The sequence below is a fragment of the Procambarus clarkii genome, chromosome 44 (genome assembly GCF_040958095.1).
Source record: "Procambarus clarkii isolate CNS0578487 chromosome 44, FALCON_Pclarkii_2.0, whole genome shotgun sequence".
In the NCBI taxonomy this organism is placed as follows: Eukaryota; Metazoa; Arthropoda; class Malacostraca; order Decapoda; family Cambaridae; genus Procambarus; species Procambarus clarkii.
Genome location: NC_091193.1, coordinates 19448222 through 19461475, shown reverse-complemented (window position 1 = coordinate 19461475; position 13254 = coordinate 19448222). Strand labels below are relative to the sequence as shown.

Genomic DNA, 13254 nt, shown 5'->3' with positions numbered 1-13254 from the left:
TTAATAACGTTCTTTAAAGATTGGAGATCAGAATATAGGCAGGTGGTAAGGTCTACAAGTTGGCTGTGGAATGCAGACAAGAGACGCTATTTGGATTAAGTATAAAAAAAACTGAAAAGGTTGGATGGAAGCCCCCAGTGACTGTAAGAAGGCGGGCTCACCATAGCCCGTGCTACTTGGAAGACAAACAACAAACAAATGTAAGAAGGTTGGATAAAAAAAAACAGTGACTAGGAAAAGATTGATGTATACTGACGGCCATAGGTAAGTCAGGGGGTCAGTCGCGGAAATGAAACGTTTGGGACAGAGTCCATAGAGTTTTATTTGTTCATTATATTATTCAAGGATTCCAACACTTAAATGGCACCTACCTTTAGGTCGAACCCCGTACTAGATGTACCCCATCTAGTAGGCTTTATGAGGTTCTAGTTTCTGGATGCGATCAGTAAAGTCGAGGAGTGTGTAACTGTAACGTGTAAGGAGTCATGTGCCAGAACTGCGAGGATTAGACTATGAGGAAAGGCTAATCTAAGGAGCTGACTCGCCACACTTTCAGAGAATGAATCGAGGAGACAAAGCTACATATTTCTGTATAAACACAATGAAATCACACTAACGTGATATATGTCAATGAGCTTACTATAGTTCCAGTCCGTCCTTATAAACAAAGACCCAAATTCAATTCCATGCACCCGCCAACCCCCCCCCTGTTTATGAATGAAAAGCTCACAACTGATAATGTCCGAACCTTTCTGGAACGAGTGCTTATCTGACAATTTTTGTTCGAATCACAACGCTATAAATGCTTCACCCACGTACTACAAATACAAATAATCGCCAACAGAACCTAAACACCTAACCTAACCGATGCCTAAATATGCACAGTATGCTAATATATAATCATAACATTTTAAATTTGAGAAAATGACCTTTTAGAATGAACAGGATGTTAAAAAAATATGAATGCGTCTTTGGGGTGGAACGCTGGATGGAATGGACTTGGTCCGAGGACGGGTTGCACCCTCCAAGCACTCTGGTGCCGGTTAAGTAGTCCAGACTTCCAGAGGGTTCAGCGGAATCCTGGTTGTATAACTTTGTGCGTCAGGGTGGTACAGTGGTAAAGTGAGCGGCTGGGAGTGCCTTGGTCGCGGGTTCGAGTCTCCTCAGAGCTCCAGTTGATTTTCTCATTCTGGGGGAAATTAATAAGGTTGATAAGAGTTCATGTTCATTATAAGGTTAAGAATAACAGAGGACAGTGATGGAAGGTGGGACGCAGGAGAGTCACTGGGGGTGTTAGAACGTCTTTATCATTTAAGATAGCAAATGAAAAGGACTAGAAGGGGAGGTTATCTTGAGGTTACCTTGAGTTGATTTCGGGGCTTAGCGTCTCCGCGGCCCGGTCCTTGACCAGGCCTTCTTTCTGTTACACATCTCCAGGAAGCAGCCTGTAGCACCTGTCTAACTCCCGGGTACCTTTTTACTGCTAGATGAACAGGCGCATCAGGGTGAAAGAAACTCTGTCCATTTGTTTCTGCCTCCGCCGGGGATCGAACCCGGAACCTCAGGACTACGAATCCGAAGCGCTGTCCACACAGCCGTCAGGCCCATAAAGAGGGTAAAAATTTCAAAAGTAGAGTGACATTCCATAAGACCTCTGACAGCTGGTAAAGCGGCGGCTCGGGAGTAGCATTCAGTTCTCCAAGATTCTCCAGGTCTTGAAACATAATACAAGATCTTATGATACATATGTATAAACAGAGAAATGGAGCGTTGCTTAACACCTCAGTGGTCCTGGAGAGAAGGTGCTCGCAGGTGTGGTCACTGGCTCAACTATGCGCTTTGGCCTGCTCTGGGGAACGACGCCCGCCACTGCCCCCCGAGTGAGAAGGCAGGAGGCAAATCGGGAGTCCCCCTAATATTAGGGGGACTCCCTAATATTTGTCAAATATTAGGGGGACTCCCGATTTGCCTTCTCATTCGGGGGGCAGTGGCAGTGACTGGCAGCACCGTTGGCTCTCACAGTGCCTCCAGTTGGTAGTGCCAACCACTGCCTCTCCCCCTACCAGGGTGTCTGCATTTTTTCTAACACTTTCCTGTAAGCCAATTGATTTACCTTTGATTTGTTTCAGTTGCGCCTGGTCGGCTAATCTCGCATAGTATTCTTCCCTTACTAACATTATCGAGAAGTAAATATTAAGGTTTTATGTAAAGTAATATCGTATGTGGTTTGAAGAGATGCCAGCTGTCACGAGAGTACTCTTGATGGCGTCAATATGACAGGTTATGTCAATGTCAATGACAATATGTCAATATAAACAGGGGGAGCCGGTCGGCCGAGCGGACAGCACGCTGGACTTGTGATCCTGTGGTCCTGGGTTCGATCCCAGGCGCCGGCGAGAAACAATGGGCAGAGTTTCTTTCACCCTATGCCCCTGTTACCTAGCAGTAAAATAGGTACCTGGGTGTTAGTCAGCTGTCACGGGCTGCTTCCTGGAGGTGGAGGCCTGGTCGAGGACCGGGCCGCGGGGACACTAAAAAAAAAAACGAAATCATCTCAAGATAACCTCAAGGTTACTTCCCCGTGTCTCGCCGTGATGAACCGTTTAGTCAGTGTTAGAAATGTGGGAATCCTCAGTATGCAGATGACACAAGAGGAATGTGATGTTGCCTGAAGCAGTAACACGTGTAGATGAGCGACAATAGCGGTGTAAATAATGCAATACTGTACCCAGCACCAGCTTGTCGTGAAGGGTGGTGGTCTGGTCTGGAAGTTTAATGTAATGGCCACTTGACGATGGAGAGAAGCGAGTCCACAATAATGTAGGTTTTGAAGGGATTAATATGACGTGTTCCCTTGTAGTTATGATGGCTGCCTGAGAGTTAGCAGATCTTGATACTATTGCACCTGATGTGTCAGGCAAAGATATAGATGTGTCAGGCAAAGATATAGCTTCATTTTGCTTATAGTGTTAATCTGTGTGTCACGCTAGTGAAGAGACCTGTCTAGGACACGTGTATAGAACACGTGTATGAGACGTGCAGGAAGGTGGACTACAACATGTTTTAACAATTTGTACTTGGTACTCTTTGTAGCAGAGTACGGCACGAAGCTGTCACGTACGTTCCTCGCACCACCATCGTCCTCGTCCATATACATGACAGCCAGGAATACAAGCCACAGCTTCCCATCGTCCTTTGTTAACCACACTAAAATATGACACTAAAATATGACAATTGGCTCTGTTGCCGGAAAGAAATTAGTCGGATATTAACGAGATCTTCTATTCAGGAACGAAAAAGAATATGACGTTCGACGGTGACACATTCTAATTACTTTGGCACGGAAAACACGAGATCTTAAGTACAGGATACACAGCATAGTCAAGTTTCCTTATACAAAGGAGTAATCAAATACAAAAATCTAGGAATAATATGTCTGAAACCCCGGCGTTTAGAGAGCACAATAAATCGAGCCTCAACAGCACGGAAAATGATAGGGTGTAAAAGGGGGACATTCCGAACGTGGGACGCTACTCCAACAATGGTAACTTTCAGAGCACTGGTGCTGTCTCCTATGAAGTCATCGGATCAACCTGCCTGAGTTGTCCACGTGTGCACGCAGGCTTCACAGACCAGGCAAGCGACGGGAAGGTGTGACCTGGCCTCAGGCTACTTAATAAAGAAACTGTCTAAATCGTCCATATGTAATCTATAGATAAAAGGGCACCTGTATGTGATGCATGCATATGACAGCTGTATTAGACACGTGTGTAGGTACGCCAAAACCAGTATGGTATCACTATAATAATGTGATGTATGGCAGAAAACACGTCTGCAGATATTCTTCTACGTTCTACATCACAGCTGCGCTCAATAACAGGGCCAAATTCTATAATAATAATAATGGGCGAGAAACTTGACACCTGTTGAGATGAACAGTCTCACGATGTTTGGGTGGTGGGTGGGGGAAGGGGAAGTTACAAGACGAGACTCTTCCAGCAGACGGAGGGAACTGGCTGCACGGTAACTGGGTCGACGGTGCGTCATGGGGGAGGAATGTTGACGTCCTGGAAGTGATTATGTAGAGGGATCTCTTGGTGCCGCGTCATTACTCGAGGCACTGGCACAGGAGTCACCACAGCCCCTCATCAAGAGTGTCTACCGTGTCTCCGTGTCTGCTTGTAGTCTTCACACACACACACGCACACACGCACGCACGCACGCGCGTGCCTGTTTTGGAATTTGTCTTGGCAAAGGTATCGCATTTAACTTTTATCTTCCGCTTCTGCATCCAAGGCCGAGCTGTCATTTGCAGTTTACTCCAGTTCTGTGGCACATCTGTTTCCGGTTTTTAAAGTGTTTCGACCAACCACGCTTCCCAGGGGACCGGTATGATCAGGTAGGCTATTACTGTTAATGGCCTACTACAGTTAATGTGCACCACAGATTAACCTGTCCTCCTTCAAAGAATGTCGCTTTTCGCTCGTATGCGTTACATAAGGCCAAAGATTTTCGTACTAGAAAATGGAAGCGGCTTGTAATAGTAACGTAATGTCTCGTTTTCTGTTTTGGGTCCTCGTTGTGAAACCTTAGAAGGACGGGCTGCACAAAGCCCTCATGTGACCTGACCTGTGGGCTGGTGAAATCCTCCACTGGAAATGATTAACTTAAATATACTGTATCTCCATTGCGTCACTTTTATTTGTATTTAATTATGTTATCTGATGGAGAGCGTTATCCATGCCACGTGTTCGTGTGTCCCAAGAGGCACCGCTGGACCTCCCGCCTCTCCTGGCTGGCTCCTTATTAGTCAGAAATTATTTAGTGTTCTGAATAGTTTGGTGTTCATTGCATAAGTCAACCCACTGGCACCTGGGTGCGTACAATCCATTCACAATATATCTCCCAGGCAAAATTAACAATTCTAGAGTTTGAATATTTCTTCAATTTGTTCCAGATAATTCTGACATGTACAAATAACTGCAAATATGTGTGGTGGTCCGTCCGTGCCAACAGTCCTCCCGGCGCTGGCGTAGCCCGTTTACACCATTTGTTGTTGTTACCTAACCAAACGCATTCGAACTTACCCACCTGGACACAGGTGGAAACCTAGTACTCCAATGACCCATAGAGACATTAGACAGAACTTGTTTAGTGTCAGTTGGTAACAAGGCCTGGTATTGTTCTTGAGACCAAGAGCTGGTATAGACCAAGGGAGCAGGGGGAGGCCTGGTCGGAGACAGGGCCGCGGGGACCTTGACCCCCGAAAGGAGGTAAGGTAACATGGAATGAACTATGCAGTGATGTGGTGAAGGCCCGAGCCCAATAGTCTCGGGAATCTGTGCACCAGTTGATTGACCGTTGAGAGGCGGGACCAAAGAGCCGAAGCGCACCCCCGCAAGCTCAATTCGTCGAGTACCTGACCACTCGAGGTATGTGCTCGACACGTCGGCATTAACGTGCACTTAATTTTGAACAATCACTTGAATTTTGACGCTGCGGTCGATAACCTCAAGATTAGTGCATTGCGTGACAACGGGTTTAGCGGCGAGGCTTTCTAATGATCAGTGAAGGGGTCAGGTCATCTGCAGGGTTGGTCTTGTACCAGGGGAGGTCTGGTATCAGGTCAGCCGCGGAGCAGGAAAGGTCAGGTCAGCCGTGGAGCAGGAAAGGTCAGGTCAGCCGTGGAGCAGGAAAGGTCAGGTCAGCCGTGGAGCAGGAAAGGTCAGGTCAGCCGTGGAGCAGGAAAGGTCAGGTCAGCCGTGGAGCAGGAAACGTCAGGTCAGGTCAGGTCAGCCGCGGAGCAGGGGTCGTGCGCTCGTTGCTTATTCATTCTTCACGTTTTTGCATTGAGATTACTAAGCAAGAGAGAGCTGCCAATCAGGATGACTGGTTACAACTCGTGAACATTATAACCTGTGAAGTATACGTGATGGTAAACTCTGACAGGTCATGCGAGCACAGTTGAATTGTTAGGCGCTCTCAGCGTGGTTGTTAGCGAGCATTACACTTGCCTATTAGTGTCTACCTGGAAGGAGGTCTACTAGCTCTTCATGCCCCGCCTACTAGCCTTGTGCCTGTTCCGGTTCAACCTAACTACTGTCTTAAAAATTCTTGTCGAATCGGGCCTTAGAATTGTGGATGTCGGTGGCTTCCACAACTTCTTTTTATAGCATTCCATTTGTTAACTTCCTTTACAGGGTACGAGTACATACGTCCCTTCGGCTTATTTGCGTTTCCAGCTCCCACCTGTGTCCTCATGCCCTGCATCTTCTATGGTTTGATCATATCCCCACCTGTTCCTTGTATCCTCTAGGGTTGAGAGATTTAGTTCCATTAACATATCTTCGTAGCTGACCTTATCTTTGTCTGACCACACCTGGAGTTTGTCAAGGTCCTCCTGTAACTTTCTGCGGTCCTCACCTCTTTCCACGATTTTCGTCAGCTTAGCATCATCTGCAAACATTGACACGTCTGAGCTCACTCCCTCGGGCAGGTCGTTCATACAAATTAGAAAAATCACTAGAGGTGGGCAGACCGTGAACCAGGTAGGCGAGCGTGGCCAAACAAATACCACTTCCCAAAGTCACCTTCTATGTGGCCTGAAGCGAAGCGTAGAACATCTCACCTACTAGATTATGTCCACTGTAATCATTATTATTTGCTCGACATTTTTGCTCGGCACTTAAGGCACTTAACATTGTTATTACGTGAACTTGTAACTAGTGAAGGTCTCGCTAGGATGTGGTGAAGGAGTGGAGTATTTATATGGTTTGTGTTAATTGTCGCCGGAGGTCACTGTGAAGGATAGACTGACGTAATAGTGACACTCATGAGGAGTGTCGCTTAAGACGTGTGAACAATATTTCAAGACATATTATCCTCAGAGTCGTCTTGAGTACACAACGCATATACATTAAAACAATGATTGTAACCATGATATATATGTGCTTCAGCCTACAGTTTAGACCTATTGTCTTGAGTATGACCCTCTGTCCTGCGTGACAGTGAATACCAACATTATCCTCACTTTAATAAGACTATCAAAATCCTCAGATTAGGCAAAATTGTAATTAATTTTGTCAATAAAGATGTTAATAATAATAGCAGCTTGAGGGCTAACACCAGACACTGTTTACTTGTTTTATATAGTAAGTAGGGAAGCATGATCTCTGTGAGCTGTGAAGGCATAGACAAGATGAGGTTTCATACTATGAGTATTCAGCCCACGTGTTGTATAGGAGGCTGTAGTACTGAGCCAGTACTCTCCAAGTTGTGTAGTGTGTGTGTGGGTGATGTTAATGTGACGAGTCTGCTTGTCTACCCACACCACTCACTCATTATTCTCAAGTAAGGAACGCACACAAGGCATACTAAATAATTTTGAAGGAGACAGGCAGCCTGTGTATATGTATGTTAGGTTTATATCGAGTCTTCCCCCCCCCCCCTTCATAAGGTCAGACTATTAACTCTCCCAAGGATGCAACACTACAGCATTGTTGACTGGCGCTCGGGTACCTATTTACTGCTAGGTGAACGGAGGCATTAGGTGACAGGAAGGGTGCCCAACTGTTTCTGTTCCGCCTGGGATTCCAGAACGAACCCAACATCATGTGATGATGGGAGCGTAACGCAATATCTTGACATCTGTATAACAAAACGTGGGTTAAAGTATAAGATCAATATGAATATAATAAGGTAGAGAGCGCGGGTAATACAGTGCCAGACCACAGAGTCTTGAGTAACTTCCTGAAGAGTGACGCGGTGGTGAAGATAATAGCGGTCACACCCACCTCAAATATTACTTCATCACACAGGTTCCTTGCGTTACTTGTTTGACCAGAGAAAATACTCCGGAGACCTAAACGGGTGCTACGTGTGGAAGTTTGTAGAACGTTATCACTACATACAAAATACTACATTACCTGGCATTGCAAATATTGATTTCAGTGTCCTTACTTGAAGAGTGGGTCGCGGAAGTCCTTCTTCTCCCCAAGCCCGCCTTGAGGCCAGGCTGGACTTGTGATAACGTGGTCCAACAGGCTGTTGCTTTGAGCGCTCCGTAAACCCACATATTCACTGCAGCCCAGTTGGTCCGGCACTTCTTGCAAGAACTTATGTAATTAGTTCTTGAAGTTCACCATTGTTCCGGCAATATTTCTCATACTTGCTGGGAGGGTATTGAACAGACGTGGACCTTTGATGTTCAGACAGGGTCCCTATCGGAAGGCTGGCTGGCCCTCTCTGTGCCTATGGCACCTCTACTCCTCACTGGACCTGTTCTGCATTTCCTACCGTATCCGTAATTGAGGATATAAAACTGATGGTGCAGATCAGAAGATAAAATAATAACTGGCTGTTTAAGTTAAATACATATAAATGCACAGTTATGAGTTTGGAACAGAGACCACCGGTATAGGAAGCGTTCAATACATTCGTCACTACCTATGTTAAGTTACTTTGAGGTGGTTCCGAGGATCAATATCTCTGTAGCCCGGTCTCTGACCAGGCCTTGTGGTTGGTGGTCTGGTCAAACCACAAACCACTTGCAGTCTGAGCAGTATACCTCTACTTGCAGTCTGAGGTATACATTACAGCCAGGTTGATCAGGTATCGTCTGAAGATGTATCGCGTTCCCTTTTTAAACACCGTGAGAGGTCACCTGTTAGACTCCTTAGTATAGAGTGGAATGTTGCAAGTCTTGGACCGTGACGGTGATAGAACTCCCTCCTCACTGGGGCTATTTGTCCATGTTCTAGTGGGATTCAGCCTTTCGTAAAGAATGGTTACTCTCTGCAAATTTGGAACCATTTAAAGTGTAAATTATTTATTTATTTATTTATTTCGTATGCGATATAGAGTATTTAATATACACTTAAATTTTATCTGTAAAATTTAAAGTTTTATTGAACTTTAAACTTTAAATTCTACCGCTCGAATTGATTTATGTTGGGGCGAGTATGGCTCAGCTAGCGCACACTGGCCAGGCAGTGGAGGTCAGGTCACGCAGGCTGGCCAGGCAGTGGAGGTCAGGTCACGCAGGCTGGCCAGGCAGTGGAGGTCAGGTCACGCAGGCTGGCCAGGCAGTGGAGGTCAGGTCACGTAGGCTGGCCAGGCAGTGGAGGTCAGGTCACGCAGGCCGGCCAGGCAGTGGAGGTCAGGTCACGCAGGCCGGCCAGGCAGTGGAGGTCAGGTCACGCAGGCTGGCCAGGCAGTGGGGGTCAGGTCACGCAGGCTGGCCAGGCAGTGGAGGTCAGGTCACGCAGGCTGGCCAGGCAGTGGAGGTCAGGTCACGCAGGCTGGCCAGGCAGTGGAGGTCAGGTCACGCAGGCTGGCCAGGCAGTGGAGGTCAGGTCACGCAGGCTGGCCAGGCAGTGAAGGTCAGGTCACGCAGGCTGGCCAGGCAGTGGAGGTCAGAGAACACCTCTTGAATCTGAGTCCTAAATATAATAAATTCAATTAATCAGTTGTGGAAGCTAGCACTATGGGCATTGAAATATAAGAGAAGCGACAGAAGGTGTGTGTACAGAGCTCCTCCCCCCCCCCCCCAGCAGCCTGGCACAGGGTGTGTAGTGTGCCAGGGTGCTGGGAAGGTGAGAGGCAGGGGCCCAGATGCCCACCAGCACTCACTGGAGAGGACAAGACGTCACCTTCCACGAGGCTGCTTGTGTCATCCAGTCGTCCCTGTAAGAAGATGCTCCAGCCAGGCTCGGATGACCACCAGCCTCCGCTTCTTGAAACTAATTAATACATTGAGATTTAAAATAATATAATTACAAATAAAGTTTGCAACTCCACCACCCCCAAGCTAATTATAATAACAATCACAGTACTATTAATAATTACATACATATATTTATAATACAATTTAATGACTGAACCACCGTTCAGAACATGAAGCTAAGGGCAGTATGGGTCCTACACCTCCCCCCCCCCTCCTCAACGTCTGGTGTATGTTGACGATACGAATGCAATTGTTAGCCTGGCAGTGTTGTGGTGCCGTGTCGGACACTGGCTGTGTAGTCGTGTTGACTTAGTGAGGACACTAGTGTTAGACCCCAGGGTTACACAGCCCTCTTCTCAGGATCACAGAGACAACGTCACACTGAGCAATCAACCTTTCCAAAAACTGTTTACAGCGCGTAGGCTGTGAGCATTAGCACCCAGCGGGCGGCTGGTGCAGTAGCGACACCCAAGCTGGCTAGGCTGCCACTCAGGACATTCCCAGGATACGCTCCACTTCATATACTCTGTGAGTGGTTAAGCTGCTAAGTGGAGCCAACAGTTTGTGTGCGTAGTGTTGGGGTAGCCATGTTGGCCAGGCGCAGTGAGCAGCCACCACCTCGTGGGTTCCTGTCCACCTCCATCAAGGCGTCACCGTGTGTAATGTTGCAGGCGCCAAGTGGCTCCACCTCCCTGCCACCATGCACCATGTGATGCTCCACCTCCCTCCCACCATGCACCATGTGATGCTCCACCTCCCTCCCACCATGCTCCATGTGATGCTCCACCTCCCTGCCATTATTGGCGTGTCATAGTACGCAGTGTGCTGCTTGACCTTGACCTGCCAACATACACTCAGACCTTGGCAAGCAGCACCTCGCCACATTATGTACAGTGATCACATTAAGAGTAATGGCCCAAAGTGGCTCTGCTACTGTAGGAACTACATCATACGACATAAGCTTTATTTGGTAATTGTTTATCCTTGTCACTTAGTTGTCATCGGTTATGTCTTTGTGTCACCTTAACAGACTCTGTCCCTTTGTGCCAGTCTTGACATTTGTCTGAGGCAGCAGTGAGGGCCACTGGGGTCATCTCGTTGCTATATGTTGTTGTTATAGACTTAGCTACTCGGAATAAGTTCCAAGTAGCACGGGCTGTGGTGAGCCCGTAACTTACATGGCATAGGAGCGGGGCCAGTAGCACGGGCTATGGTTAGCCTCGTGGACAGGAGAAGTCTCCCGCGTCTCTCGTTGCTAATGTCTGGCCAGGTTATATAGCCAACCCTGTACACGAGCCCCTCTCCACCTCTCTCTGACCTTGTGCCATCCATCAGAGTCATGTTGATCCGCTTTTATAACTTCCTGACATGAGCGTTACCGTGGATTACGGGGCTATTCATGCCCGTGCCACCTCTTGGATGGCTTAATCTTTATCAATCAATCGTTACCGTGGACCGCGTACTGCTCCTGTGCCGGGTAAGTCCACCTCGGGCTCACCATTGCCTGTGCTACTTGCCCCGCTCCTGTGCCGGGTAAGTTACGGGCTCACCATAGCCCGTGCTACTTGGAACTTGTTCCGAGTAGCTGAATCTCTAACAACAACATACCATGGAGACCTCCGGGCCGTGTTCACGCGTGCTGGCCGCGTTACTCTCCAGTGTCTCCCTCTGGGTGCTTGACCTAGAAAATGTGCAGCGAATTGTCACTGCCCGCATCCACTCACTTGCTCCTCAAAATCAGTGCTATCCATGGCGTTTTGTGTATGTGTTTGCTGAACTATTTCATCAATTATGCTACTGTAGCATTTCTCTCCGTTAATTCTCAGAGTTTGAGAGCTGTTTAAGTAAGGCAGTGGCAGTACATGAAAGAATTAACTAGCGTTTGACATAAGTGTATTTACATGCATTGTGCTATCCATATATTATTCAAATTAAATTATAATTGTAAAGAAAAAATATTTTTCATGACAGAATATCATGAAAAATGATATTCTGATACTCATGATTAATGGTATTTCAATAATCAAAACAAAACATTACCTTACTTGACATATATTATGAATATATTAGAGGAAAATTCAGTAGCTGTTAAAAAAAGTTCGTTTGATATTTGATATTATTAATATTTGTGAAACATAAATTTACCAAAAAAGACACTTTAAAGTTGTCTTAAAAAGTGTCTTTTGGGCTTTTTTTTAATAGCAATCTCTCGGCTACCTGTTGCTTATTCATTGTGTGAAATTGTCCAGCACCTCAAAATGTATTACCCAGCTCCCGCCTGACAAACTGTTGCACCCGAAAGATGCCAGCGTGTGCAGCAGTAGGTCTAATGGAAGTTACTACATGACAAGTCTTCGAAATGACCTTTATCTCGTCAATCCAAAGAGCGTAAGTATTTAATATTAACATTTTCACTTGAATTCGTTGAACCTCATCATTGGCCATCTGGTGGGCTTCACCAACGAGTGTAGCGCAATAATAAAGTATGGGGACAGAGAACACACTTTCCCGACTATTATATTAGCACTTGGTATAGTGTGTTTATATTGTATTTTTTTTTTAGTTACCAGCAATGTTAATTAAAGTCACACTTTTGGTAGTTTATAAACCTTTCCAGCGCCGCAGAGCTGCTCTACTGTTTGATACCTGGTTGATGGGGTTCTGGGAGTTCTTTTACTCCCCAAGCCCGACCCGAGGCCAGGCTTGACTTGTGAGAGTTTGGTCCACCAGGCTGTTGCTTGGAGCGGCCCGCAGGCCCACATACCCACCACAGCCAGGTTGAATTGAATTGAATTGTGTGTCTCTCTAGTGTCCTTTGAAGTACTCCACATGTTTGACCTGGATTGTTACGACTCTAATGCTGGCGAAGAGTGATGTGGTTTTATTGAATCACTTGTTAACTTTTCTTACAAATAACAAAGAGGTTGACCAGACCACATACTAGAAGGTGAAGGGACGACGACGTTTCGGTCCGTCCTGGACCAAGTCGATCGACTTTAGAATGGTCCATAACGGACCGAAACGTCGTCATCCCTTCACCTAGTGTGTGGTCTGGTGAACATTCTTCAGCCACGTTATTGCGAGTCATCGCCGGCAACAAAGAGGTGTTTTGATTAGGTGCAACAAATCCTTATTTGATATAACCATCGTGTTAATGTCTACACGTATGTAAGTAGTGAAGTTGGTTTTGCGGTGCAGTGATGGTCTTCAAAACTATTGCCGGTCCTACTGGGAACACTCTTGTTCTTAAATTCGTTTAATTTTTAGATCCCCTTAAACATGAACCCTCAGGTTCCTCCTAGATCACGAATTTTGTTTTGAGAGCATCTCGTAGCCCTTATGAAGTGAAGCAAAACCGCGTATAATCTATGATGTACGCTGCCATTATGGCAAAATTGAGGAGATTTCTGATCAACGCTGTTCAAATAAATACTGAACGAACTCTATAAGGGAATAGATAGTCCACGATAGACTACAGGTTATACGCGACCGAAGCATCTCTTACAATATTTTATATTATTGTTTGAATC

The 13254-nt window shown here is 46.3% G+C and overlaps 1 protein-coding gene across 3 annotated transcripts in view; it reads left to right on the top strand.

Moving 5' to 3' along the window:
• The window catches only part of LOC123745316 (serine/threonine-protein kinase WNK1), a 340974-nt gene that overhangs the window by 27616 nt on the left and 300104 nt on the right, over window positions 1-13254 (top strand). The window contains exon 1 of one of the 3 annotated variants that reach the window (XM_069300719.1): window positions 12069-12112. The exons of the other annotated variants lie outside the window; for them this stretch is intronic. Within the exon in view, the coding sequence (XP_069156820.1) occupies window positions 12084-12112 (29 nt within the window). The 5' untranslated portion in view covers window positions 12069-12083. Of the gene's footprint in view, window positions 1-12068; window positions 12113-13254 lie in introns of those variants that run through there. 3 annotated transcript variants of the gene reach the window in all.